The sequence below is a fragment of the Bipolaris sorokiniana genome (genome assembly GCF_000338995.1).
Source record: "Bipolaris sorokiniana ND90Pr unplaced genomic scaffold COCSAscaffold_5, whole genome shotgun sequence".
Lineage (NCBI taxonomy): Eukaryota > Fungi > Ascomycota > Dothideomycetes > Pleosporales > Pleosporaceae > Bipolaris > Bipolaris sorokiniana.
Genome location: NW_006911899.1, coordinates 1074351 through 1086558, shown reverse-complemented (window position 1 = coordinate 1086558; position 12208 = coordinate 1074351). Strand labels below are relative to the sequence as shown.

Here is a 12208-nt window from a genome sequence, read left to right as displayed (position 1 = left end):
ATTCGCGCGACACTGAACCTATTTTGCCTACGACGAATATGGCAGGCGGCAACAACAAGGATGGGAAGAAGAAGAGAGTGCTCGTTGTGGGAGCGGGAGCTGCTGGTACGGACATGTGATTAATGTGGGAGATGTTGTTACTAACATGAAAAAGGAATGTCATGTGCTCACCATCTCTCTGAGCACCCCGACAAATTCGACGTTACACTCATTGATGCAGTAGATTACTGCGGCGGCCAGGCCTTTTCCATTGACATCGACAAGGAGCGTCATGGCGCTGCATGGCTCAACCAAGGCGTTCAAGGTGGAAGTTACATTTTCCACCACACCATGACCATGTTTGCACGACAAGGCCACCATGCCGACCCCGTCAACCTGCACGTTTCGTTTGGCAAAGATGACATCTTCTGGACCAATGTCTTCCCCACTGAGCTCCTCGCACGGCATCAGAAAGAAATTCGACGCTTCAACACGATGCTCAAAATCGTTCGCTGGTTCGAACTCTTCTTCGCCCTCATCCCCATCAAGGTCCTCTTCAAAATGTTCATGTTCTCCGAGGAATTCACAAACACCGTCGCCATGCCCATGATCGCACTGTTCCTCGGTACCGGCAACGAAACCCCCAACGTACCCAGCATCATTCTCGAGCGGCTCTGCACGAGTCCCACTTACGGAATGTGGTATCCGCCAGACAAACACAGTATCGCTAGCAACCTGCCGCCCATGGTGGTATTCCCTAAGTTCAGCGAATTCTACGAGCGCTGGAGACAGGATCTGATCAAGAGGGGTGTTAATGTCCGGCTTTCGACAGAAGTGACGCAAGTTGTTAAGCGTGACAAGACTGGTGTTACAGTCAGGTTGATCAAGCGCTCGCCGATGCCTGATGCGCATAACCCTAACAGTGTGCATGTGCCGTATGACGACGAGCACAATTATGACGCCGATGCACAGGAGAAGGAAGAGCACTACGACGAGTTGATTCTTTGCGTTCTGTAAGTCCCCCCCAATTCCTACCACCAGTCTTTCACCTCGATACTAACACCCCCATCCAGCGCCGACACCGCTAAACGTATCCTAACACCCACCGCCTCCTTTCGCGAATCCCGCGTTCTCGGCTCCGCAAAATTCTCAAACGACATAACCATCACCCACTGGGACTCGTCCTACATGCTCAAGCACTACGAAAACTTCTACACCGAACAGCGCTCCGTCTCCCAACTAAGCAACATCCCCCAAACCCAGCGCAACGAATACGCCGCCAAAAACTTCAAACCAATGTACTACATCAAAATGTACCCATCCGATCGTTCAAAGCTAGAAATGTGCTTCGACTGCACAAACTACCAGTCTCAATTCCCCCCCTCGGTACCCTTTGATAAGCACGTCTTCCAAACAATCTACCTGAACAAAGAGCGCGACGGCCATCTGTGGAGCATCGATGAAATCGACCCAGACAAGATCATACGCAAAGATTGGTGGCACCAGCTTTGCCACTCCTGGACCCACTACGCCTTCGTAGTCCCCTGGATGTGGCTGTTACAGGGCCGAAAGCATACGCGGTTCGCGGCGGCGTGGACGCTGATAAATGCGCATGAAGTGGCGGTTATGAGCGGTATCGCTGCGGCCGTCGATTTAGGCGCAGAATACCCGGCTGATCTAGAGAGGGATCGCTTTGCGTTTTTGTGCTTTAGATTGTATTATTTGTTGTGTTATGGGAAGTGGTATACAAGGAGGGCGACGAGGAAGAGCAAGGAGGGGCCGGGGAGTGACTGGGCGAGCGGGCTATATGGGAGTGTGTATAGGGGGCCGGGTGTGAGTGATGTGGATAGGAAGCAGTGGAGGGAGGAGAATGGGATTGAGGGCGAGCCGGAGAGGTATAAGTTTCCGGAGAATGCGGGGCATAGATAGTTGGGTAGAGTGTAGGAGAGGGAGAGGGTGGTGATAGGTTGGTTGGTTGTTCAGTGGATGTTGTCCGTGTGTAATACCTTATAATGGACGTAGTAACGAATTTATTTAATAATAATCACACTTGACAAAGTCGTATATACTGCATCATCCACACCTACTACACAAGATCGATACAAATCGAGAATAACCAACTCTAATATTAAACGCATGCTACGGATAACAACGACGCAGACCAAGCGAAGGAAAGAGGGTATATCTAATCAACCAGTCGAAAACAGCACATGCAACCCGCAACCCAAACAAAGCTTCCAATACTCAAAAGAACAAACATAACACACTACTCACAACCCCAACACCAAAAACGATCCCTCACTCTGTAATAGACTTCGTAGCTCGCAAAGGAGAACTAGATTCGCTACATGCTCGTCGTAAATCTGCAAAAAAAACAAAACAATTAATGTCAGCATGCTACTTCCTCTCGCGCGTCTCTCCATCAACCGGCCTCACGCTGGTGCTGCCTTCGAGTGGAGGAATGTAACCTAGCTGCTTCTCTGCATTATCACCTGCAGGCGTATAAGGCGTGAAGCCTCCCTCTGGCGATGACTGCCACTTTGCCATGTCCTTCTTAAGTTGCTCAAGCTCCTTCTGAAAGCGGTTTCCAAAAACGTCAATGTAGTAGGTGGCGCCGTTGTAGACGCTCCACACGAAGACGATGCTCAGGAACAGACCACTAGGCCAGCGGTACCAGAACCACACCTGGCAGGGAATCATGGTGAGGACAGCATAACTGTATTGAATGAACATGAAAGCGGGTTCTTGGAGGAACTCGGGCAACGCAAGGACAACCTTTCCAATCCAGGTCTTGGCGTACGATTTTCGCAGCCACGTGAAGCTGGTTGGTCGACCTGCTGCAATCTGATCGCGACGGCGCACCGTGATGAGAAAATGGTAGGATAGCTGCCAAACTGCATACGGACAGGTAGCCCAGAGCATCATCTGGAAGAGACCGTAGTGATGGGGCGAGGTTGGGTCTGAATGGCGAATGTTGTAGATGGCGGGATAGTGTTCTTGTTGATATTCTGGCGAGAGCAGGTGGACGATGCAATGCAGAGTAACACATGGCATGATGTGGATGAAGAGACTACAGACATAAGTATTTGGGTACCATCATGAGTATGCAATACTAACCTTACAACCTTGTCCATGCTGTGAAAGACGAGCGAGTTACGCCACATGATGATGGCTACGGCGTTGTTTCCCATGCAAAGACAGTATGTTGAAATGAAGAGTCGCTTGGACTGAGGGAAAACCCACATGGTCAAAACCAAGAGGATGTTGACAAAGTAACACAGATCAGCTAAGAAGTAGTGGTAGCCCTTCTTGTGATACGTGAAGAAGCGGATGGGCATAAAGTAAAGCAGCTGAGCAGTGTACCAGTGAGGGAACCACTCTGGATGGGATCCGACCAAGTACCCTGAGACAAAGATGTTCAAGACGGCGGCGATAAAGGATGTCTTTTCGCGCGCAGTCACTGTGAGAGACTCGTTCCAGCGCTGATTCAGACGGTCGACTGAGCGGCGCATGCGCTTCTTGTACTTGTCGAGTTGCTCGGCTTCGGTTGGCACTCTGCGTCGCCACTCCTCAACAACGCGATCTCTGGTTATGCCCCTGTTCTTTGCCTGATTCTTGATGCGCTCCGTCTGGCTGGAGATGGAGTTCTGTATCTTCTCAATGCGCTGGGCAAGGGCGAGGTTCTCGACAAAGTCAAACATTGTGAGCTTCTCGACAGGCGGGAAGAAGGAGGCATCTTCAGGGTCGGACTCGTCATGGTAAGAGCTGTTGGAGAAGGATGCGGAGCGAGAGAGGCCAGGGCTAGAAGTTGGCTGGTTTACGGACGAGGGGGCAGTGTCGTCGAGGAAAGCAGTGCCGGAGTGAGTAGAGTCGCCAGGCAGCGGACGTGCTGAGAGGGCAGAGACTCCTAGCTGGGGCTCTGAGTGGGACTTGGGGGGCACAGGGCCGGCGTCATCGTCTGGGGCTGACATGGCAGGTACTTCTTCTGGGACAATATCGAGATTCGAAGGGGTTCGGCGGTGGAGGAGTCGTTTGAGGGAGCGCGGAGGAGAGACTGGAGCCATGGCGACTGTTAGCAGGTGTATAGCAGCCAGCTTGCCTGGCGTGGGCCATGGTGGAGAAGAAGGACCGACACTTGGGGGAAGAGCGTACAGTGATGGAGGGCAGCTTGATTCGGAAGCAGTCAGGGCCTACGTTCTCATGACAAGACAAGACAGGAGTGATTTGCGGGGGTTCTGTATGTGTTTGATGCTGCTCCGTCTCGCAGCTGTCGAGAAAAAAATCGTGGGTAAATGCCAGCTGTTGATTGGCAAGCTAGACAACGTTGTTCTGGTAGTGGCACTACGGCGGCGGGGGGCGTGTGAGGACAAAAGGTCACGAGGACGAGTAACGCGTGTGCCTGATGAGCAGAGAATATACACAGTGTGTGCACTTGTGTATGGCGAATGTTGGTGTATGTACAAGAGTGTGTATGCAGGATATACGTGAGAGTATATCTGTGCGTGTATGGCAATGTACGGTGAATCAACCAAGCACATAGGGCAGAGGGCCTGGTTTCGTCACCGCGGCCCACCCGAGACGCCAGCTACGGCGGGCGCTTTGTGCGCTGCTTGACGCGACCAGGTACGCGCTTCACCGCGGCCGTCGCCATTCACCCCCGCGACATCCCACCACACAAATCCGCAACCATGGGCAAGCTTGTGCGGCTCGAGATATATAGTGCGTTATGCCTCTACGCGCACGCGGTGTGCTCTGCTAATTTGCCTAGACTTCAAGTCGTACCGGGGACGGCATACGCTACTCTTTGGTGACTCGTACTTCACCTCAATCATCGGCCCCAATGGATCCGGAAAGTCAAACAGCATGGACGCCATCTCCTTTGTCCTGGGAGTTAGGTCGTCTCATCTGCGCTCCGACAAGCTAAAGGATATGGTGTATCGCGGCAGAATTATCCAGGAAGCACGTATTGCTGCAGACGGCACCGCAACTGAAACCGCCGACTCCAATGAAGCCTCCAATGGCGATTCCCAAGAGAATGGTGAATCACAGACAAGCAGCCAGCGCATCGATCCTCAGAACGCATGGGTCAAGGCCGTCTTCGAGGACGACGCAGAGCAGACGCACGAGTGGCAGCGCACCATCACTAGCTCCGGCTCCAGTGAATACCGCATCAACAATCGGGTCGTGACTCAGAAGCAGTACAACGACGCGTTGGAAGAGCACAGCATCCTGGTCAAGGCAAGGAACTTTCTCGTCTTCCAGGGAGACGTTGAAAAGCTTGCCACAACAGCACCCGAGCAGCTCACCCTGCAAGTTGAGCGCATCTCGGGCAGTCTGGAGCAAAAGGCCGAATATGATCGCCTCAAGGAAGAGTCCGAGGCCGCAACCGAAGATAATGCCAAGCATCTCCACGAACGTCGCGCAATCAACGGAGAACTCAAGACATACCAGGACCAAAAGGCCGAAGCTGACGAGTACGAGAAGAAGCTGGCCGAGCGAGACCAAGCTGTTGTCACAAAGAACCTGTGGAAGCTCTATCTCTATGAGCAGGTCATGGAGAGGGCGAGGAGTAAGATTGCAAGCCACCAGGAAGAGCTCAAGGAGCACAAGCGCAGCGTAGAAAAGTACCACCAGCGACACGAGGCGGAAAGGCAGGCCGAGGCCAAGATCAGGCGAGATCTAGCCAAGACCGATCAAAACACAAAAGCTAAAGAAAAGGAAATCGAGGATACCTCCAATGAACTCGCGCCCATTGAAGAGAAGATTCGTCTTTCCAATGAAACCCGCCGAAAGTACGAAAGCAGGATTGATGAGCTCAGGAAGAAGCGAGACGCTGAAAAGAAGGCTGTCGAAAAGTGCCAAAAGGACCTTGAGCTTGTGCAAAAGGCTGAGAAGAAATGGGAGGATGACTTCAAGGCTGCTGCCCAGAACCAGGGACGCGAGCTTTCAGAACAAGACCTCCAAGAGTATGGCCGTCTGCGTAGCGAAGTCTTGAAGCGTACCCACGGCGACCAAATGCAAATAGACAAGCTTAAGCGAGAAGTCGAGACAGATAGAGATCATGTCAGGAACCTGCAGCAGAGTGTCGAAGGTCATGAGAAGGCTGTCGAGAGGCTGAACGCAGACATTAGCCAGCTTGAAGAGCGCCAACGGTCTTCCAAGACGCAAACTCAAGAGCTTGAAAGCGCTAGAGCCGCCAAACAGCAGGAGCTTGACAGGCTCAGAGCCGACCGGAAGCAGATTGAGATGCAATACTACGAAAAGAACCAGCTGCTGCAGGAGGTCCTCAAGCAACTCAGCATAGTTGAAGGCAGCCGCCGCGAGTCAAGGAAGCAACAAGAGGCTCGCAGGACCATTGAGCGCCTCAAGACTCGCTTTGGGTCTGAAAAGGTGCATGGCCGATACAAGGATCTCATCACGCCCAAGATGCAAAAGTACCGCAAGGCCATAGGCCGCGTGCTTGGACACCAGATGGACACGGTTATCGTTGATACCGAAGCCACTGCCAAATCATGCATCGATTATCTCAAAGCTGAGCGCATCGGCGTCATGTCTTTCAACCCTCTGGACTCGATCCAGATCCAAGCCGTCGATCCTCAGCTAAAGGGAATGCACGAAGGCATGCGTCTCGCCATTGACTGCATCAACTACGAACCCAAGCATGAGCGAGCCATGACAGCCGCCTGTGGCAACACCATGATCTGTAATACAGAAAAGCTTGCAAAAGAGCTGAGGTACTCCAAGCGGATCGAGGTCAAGGCTGTCACTCTAGATGGTCGCGTCATCGGCAAGGGTGGTACACAGACGGGTGGTGAGCTTGATCGGGATGATGACTCGAGCGAGCAGCAGTGGGACGAGCGTTCGTACCAAACTCTAGTAGACAAGAGGAACAGGTACGAGGAAGAGCTTCGTGCCCTACCCAAGCAAGATCGTCAATACACTCAGGAGCAAACACTCGAGGTTGAGCTCCTTGATCTCCAGGAGCAGATTGCTCGCACCAAGGAGGAAGCCAGGGCACTCAGCCGTAACATTGAGAGTGTGAAGAAGGAGCTCGCGCATCACAAAGCTGAGTTGAAGGGTGTTCGTCCCAACTACGAAAAGCAGGCACAGCGATTGCAAAACCGAGAAGACGAGCTTAGGCGCTACCAAGATACGGTTAACCAAGTCAATGACCAGGTCTTTGCCGCATTCTGTCAGCGACTTGGCTATGCATCTATCCGTGACTATGAGGCCCAACAAGGTACCGTCCAGCAAGAAGCGGCTGAAAAACGTCTCGAGTTCAGCAAGCAGCGTAGTAGACTTCAATACCTGATGAAGCAGGTCGACTCATCGCTGCGCGGTGTTGAAGAACGCCTCAAGCAAGCAGAGGATGAAATCAAACGCAAAACCGCCGACATCACGGAGCTTCAGGCCAAGCAAGAAGAGCTGCAAAGTGCGAGAGATGTCCTTCAAGCTGAGCTCGAGACATTGCAAGATAGGAGAAGGCGTTTGGAAGAGAAGCTTGCTGAACGAGTCGCTGCCGTCAAGGAAGCACGCCGCGCCCTAGACCAGCGAAACGAAAAGGTCAAGCATGTGCTCAAGGAGGTCGATGAAGAGGACGCAAAGATCAAATCGAGCGCAACCAATCGATACAATGTGCTCAAGGAATGCCGTGTCAACGAGATCAAGATCCCGCTCACTGAAGACTCGCGTCCATTGACATCGTTACCGATGACCGACATGCCGCGACCGGATGCCGATGCCATGGACATTGATGAGGATCCTGATTCGACTCAGATTCAACCTGCAGAGGTTGACGATTACGGCATAGAAGTAGACTTCGAGGAGCTGGAAGAGGAGCTGAAGACCGAGATTGTTGAAATACTTGAGAGCGTGAGTGTGCCCAATATGTACGGTTGCTTACATCTTACTAACATTTTTCAGGAGGACGATCAAGATGAGCGCGTCCAATCTCAAGCAGGAACTCGCCTCAAGGCTGCAGAGTCCAAGCTGACTGATGTCATCACCAACCTCGAGACCGACATCAACAAGGCTACGCCAAATATGCGTGCTGCTGAGCGTCTTGCAGCCACGGAAACACGCCTAAAGGCCATTGACGAGGCGTTCGCCGAGACACGTAAGCGTGCAGCAGCAGCAAAGAAGGCCTTTGAGGAAGTCAAGACGAAGCGTTATGATCTTTTCATGAAGGCATTCAACCACATTTCGGAGAACATTGGTGGCACATACAAGGATCTGACAAAATCGCCACAATTCCCGCTAGGAGGACAGGCGTATCTTGACATGGAAGACAGCACAGAGCCGTACCTCGCTGGTCTCAAGTACCACGCCATGCCGCCACTCAAGCGCTTCCGTGACATGGAGCATCTCTCTGGTGGTGAAAAGACGATTGCTGCGCTGGCTCTGCTGTTCGCTATCCACAGCTATCAGCCCTCTCCCTTCTTTGTACTTGACGAAGTCGACGCGGCGTTGGATAATGTCAATGTCAGCCGTGTGGCCAAGTATGTGCGCGAACATGCTAGTCCTGGTATGCAGTTCATTGTCATTTCCCTCAAGGCGGGCTTTTTCCAAGAAAGCGAAACATTGGTTGGTGTCATGCGAGATCAAGGCAAGATGTCGAGTAAATACCTGAGTCTGGATGTAAGTTATCTTGGCCCTACCTCCTCCTCGGAATTGGATGCTAACATTGTTTCCAGCTCCGGAGGTATCAGCCTGCGTAGGCTCATAAAAACGAATATACAACGTGATGTGGCTGTTGCTATAGCGACGATACCTTTCTTCGTTACGACCTGGACATGGCGGTTTAATGTATTATCTCCTCATGTGTTGTGTTGTTTGCTCTATCGGATGTGCAAAACTTTCAGTCACGATGTCTTCTCTTTTTCAAAAACAAATTGCTGCCCAAATTGATTGTTGACGTGATGCGTACGCGTTATCGCGAGTTCCCGTGACTAATTGAATAGGGTTGCCTATCGCATCATAGCTCCCCCCACGGACGTAAGCGGTGATTAAATGCGTACTTTGCATGAATACCGTTTCCAAAACCCATAGCTCTGAGTCATTAGCTTAGCTAATGTGCAAACATATCTACTCGTTTTCTGATTCTCGCATGCTAGAGTTGGCCGCGCCTTGAGGTTGTCTGCACACAAACACCCCGCAATGGCACTGAATGCTTCCTCGCCCCCAGGTGCATCTCTTAGCGAGACAACACCACTCCTAGGCAACCCACCTCCTGACAATGAAAGAGACATTGAACAACAAGCCAGCCATGGCGATTCTTTCAAGCACCAAGGCCTGCCAGAAGTCCGAAAACGAATGAAATATATATTCCCAGCCTTAGCTATCGGTGTAAGCCCAACGCTCTTAATCCCATTTCTAGAGCACTTAGGGAAAAAGGGATATACGTAACTAACAACTGCATTCTAGGTTTTCCTCTCAGCCGCAGACCAAACCCTCATAGTAACCACCTATGGAATCATAGGAACAGACCTGCACGCGCTCTCCTCCACCTCCTGGATCGCAACCGGCTACTTCCTCACGCTCTCGGCCTTCCAGCCTCTCTACGGCAAACTCTGTGACATCTTCGGACGAAAACAATGCTTACTCTCTGCTTACCTGATTTTCGGCATCGGCTCCGTGGGATGCGGGCTAGCGCGTAATATTGGAGAGCTTATTGCCGCGCGGGCATTCGCTGGGGTAGGGGGAGGCGGGATGAGCGTTTGTACTACTGTGTTGATGAGCGATATTCTCGGGTTGAGGGAGAGGGGGACCTGGCAGGGTTATCTCAACTTGGTATATGCGGTAGGTGCTTCTGCGGGAGCGCCCTTGGGTGGGCTGCTGGCGGATAGTATTGGGTGGAGAGCAGCGTTTCTGGCACAGGGTCCCATGTGTGCTTTGGCTGTGGTGGCTGTGGCGCTGGCACTGGAGCTCCCGGAACGAGACGAGTCGCATTGGAAAGAGAAGGTTAAGAAGGTTGATTTTCTGGGGGCGGTGGTATTGATTCTGGCGGTTTTCGGACTCCTTGTTGGACTGGATCGCGGATCGAATGTTTCTTGGTCGGACCCGATTGCCATTGCTGGACTCTCCATGACACCGTTTTTCGCTGTGTTTGTTTTGGTGGAGAAGTATGTGGCGAGTAATCCAGTTGCGCCTGGTCACATTATTCTCAACAGGACGCTTTCTGCGTATTACTTCTGCAACTTCTTTTCGTTGGGGGGTTGGATGGCCGCCGTGTTCTACATACCCCTCTACTGGCAGGTTATTGGCGACTACGACGCTTCACATGCTGGGCTACTTCTCGTTCCATCCATCATCTTTAGCGTCACGGGCTCGCTTTTTGGTGGCTTCTACATGAAGCGAACAGCAAGATACTACTGGATCACAGTTTCGGCATATACAGCACTCATGGCTGGTCTCTCGCTCATTCTTCTCTTCGCCGGGGTGCTGATAGAAAGTATCCCACTTATGGTAGTGGGGACAACCATATGCTCTTTCGGTACCGGCATTGGTGTAACAACCACGCTTATTGGACTCATCGCAAACGCATCACATGCAGACCAGGCAGTTGCTACGGCATGCTCTTACCTGTTTCGCTCGCTCGGTTCGGTCTTTGGCATCTCGCTGTGCGCAACAGCATTCAATCAGACCCTGCGCAAGACTCTTCAGAGTGCGCTACAGGGCGATGACAACGCGGCTGAGATTGCGGAGCGAGTAAGAGCTGGATTGTCTTACTACAGATCTTTAGATCCTGCTCTGAAGAGCATTGTACGAGAGTGCTACGGAAAGGCCACGAGAGTGGCACTGGGAGTTGCGATAGTGCTTGTAGCCGGGAGTGCACTTTTGGCGTGGTTTATCCATGAGAAGAGTTTGGAAGATAACAAGGCTGCAGCACCCGAGGCGGACGAGGCAGAGTAGCAGATCGGGGTCTTGGCAGTGCATGGAGAGTTTGGTGTGAAGTGTGGAACGACCCGATGGTAAGTGTAGTTGTACTAATATGTTATTGGAAGTTGGACGCAGGATTTCGGACAGAAGCGACCGATGCAGACTCATTCTTCACGCTCATTTGTTCAGCAAAAGAACGTCTCTCTTTTACTAGTATTGCGGGGATTTTGATATCTCTACAGTTAATAGAAAATCGGTACACTTGTCTTGGTTGATAAGATGCGGTATAGCCGTGTAGTAGCTTTGTCTTTGGGCATCAATGTGATTATGTTCAACAGAGTCACAGAGTGTTGGCGTTGCTGAGCATACTAGCTAGTGATGTCGTGGGAAATAGCTCAATGTACGTCGTGAGTAGCCTCGTAATACTGGTTACCCTATACTGGAATAGCCCTAGTGTGAATGTTACTACATGGATTTTCCCCGTGTTTTTAGTCATGCACACTTTTCCAACCTCTTCTATTTCCCGCAGATATGACATCGACGTAACGTTCCAACGGTTTGCCTAAACATCTTCCGTCATGTCTGTGTCTGCAACCGAGACTGTGGAAGAAAGCGCGCACTAGTTGGGCACTAGCGACAGATGATCGACAGCATGCCACGATCGATGTCTGCAGTCGCACATTTGCTTCTCCCAGTAGATTACCAGTCACCATTAGAAACAAAAGCCTCGATTACAATAGACTAGCGAGTTTAGAGCTACTGGTTGCGCCTCAATGACGTGGTGCCAAAGACTACATTTCTGAGTGCATCGCAGAAGAGGATGATGTCACATGCAAGACGCAGCCACTTTCTGACCGCTCCCAACGCAAGGCGAGCACTCTGGAGATAAACACGACATCTCGGCCCGTAGATGCAACTCGCCTCCCCCATTTCCCCTTCGAGACATGACTACAGCCCGATAATGACCGCTTTCGGCCCTTGTTACACCCGTCGGGTCCTAGACAAGTAATCGACCGTTAATCACACCACAGGGTCTATGCACTACTGCTATCCATTGTCCCACAGCAATCCTCCGGCTGGGAATGACGTCGATTTCCCAATGAGCACGTTCCTGGTGCGGCCCGCGACTGTGGGTATGCCAATCAAAAAGAAAGCATGGGGCCACCAATGGCGCCTTGCCAGCTGTACACGGCCATCATTCAGCATAAGACCGTTCAGACCAGTAGGGATTGCATGGGGAATCTGTCCCTTTCGGAGCTTATGATGATCATGCAAGTGAACACGGGACTTGTTGCTTAGTCAATCTGTGTGCTTACACTAAAGAACTCCCGTTGCTCGTTGGTTTAAGCTT

The 12208-nt window shown here is 51.7% G+C and overlaps 4 protein-coding genes across 4 annotated transcripts; 3 read left to right on the top strand and 1 right to left on the bottom strand.

Moving 5' to 3' along the window:
* Positions 1-38: 38 nt before the first annotated feature.
* COCSADRAFT_86179 (uncharacterized protein) lies at positions 39-1908 on the top strand (the record flags this gene model as incomplete). The annotated part of the gene is made up of 3 exons (XM_007700565.1): positions 39-105; positions 155-992; positions 1053-1908. 3 exons carry the CDS (start codon positions 39-41, stop codon positions 1906-1908), a joined length of 1761 nt encoding a protein of 586 aa, XP_007698755.1.
* A 234-nt stretch (positions 1909-2142) lies between these two features.
* COCSADRAFT_308383 (uncharacterized protein) lies at positions 2143-4266 on the bottom strand. The gene is made up of 3 exons (XM_007700564.1): positions 4132-4266; positions 3097-4033; positions 2143-3049 (listed from the first exon to the last, which is right to left on the bottom strand). The coding sequence occupies exons 2-3, from the start codon at positions 3948-3950 to the stop codon at positions 2377-2379; spliced, it is 1527 nt and encodes a 508-aa protein (XP_007698754.1). The 5' UTR covers positions 3951-4033; positions 4132-4266; the 3' UTR covers positions 2143-2376.
* Positions 4267-4667: 401 nt separating this feature from the next.
* On the top strand, positions 4668-8696 carry COCSADRAFT_86748 (uncharacterized protein; the record flags this gene model as incomplete). The annotated part of the gene is made up of 4 exons (XM_007700563.1): positions 4668-4698; positions 4748-7851; positions 7903-8616; positions 8673-8696. 4 exons carry the CDS (start codon positions 4668-4670, stop codon positions 8694-8696), a joined length of 3873 nt encoding a protein of 1290 aa, XP_007698753.1.
* Positions 8697-9007: 311 nt separating this feature from the next.
* COCSADRAFT_139902 (uncharacterized protein) lies at positions 9008-11197 on the top strand. Its single transcript, XM_007700562.1, has 2 exons — positions 9008-9324; positions 9403-11197. Exons 1-2 carry the CDS (start codon positions 9136-9138, stop codon positions 10888-10890), a joined length of 1677 nt encoding a protein of 558 aa, XP_007698752.1. The 5' UTR covers positions 9008-9135; the 3' UTR covers positions 10891-11197.
* Positions 11198-12208: the final 1011 nt, after the last annotated feature.

What these genes read in the sequence shown, in the direction of transcription:
- COCSADRAFT_308383 (XM_007700564.1), bottom strand. Translation starts at nt 3,950, where the DNA reads ATGTCAGCCCCAGACGATGACGCCGGCCCTGTGCCCCCCAAGTCCCAC. An exon ending in AGCATGGACAAGGTTGTAAG is followed by an intron (nt 3,050 to 3,096) that starts GTTAGTATTGCA and finishes TTATGTCTGTAG; the next exon opens with TCTCTTCATCCACATCATGC.
- COCSADRAFT_139902 (XM_007700562.1), top strand. Translation starts at nt 9,136, where the DNA reads ATGGCACTGAATGCTTCCTCGCCCCCAGGTGCATCTCTTAGCGAGACA. An exon ending in TCCCAGCCTTAGCTATCGGT is followed by an intron (nt 9,325 to 9,402) that starts GTAAGCCCAACG and finishes ACTGCATTCTAG; the next exon opens with GTTTTCCTCTCAGCCGCAGA.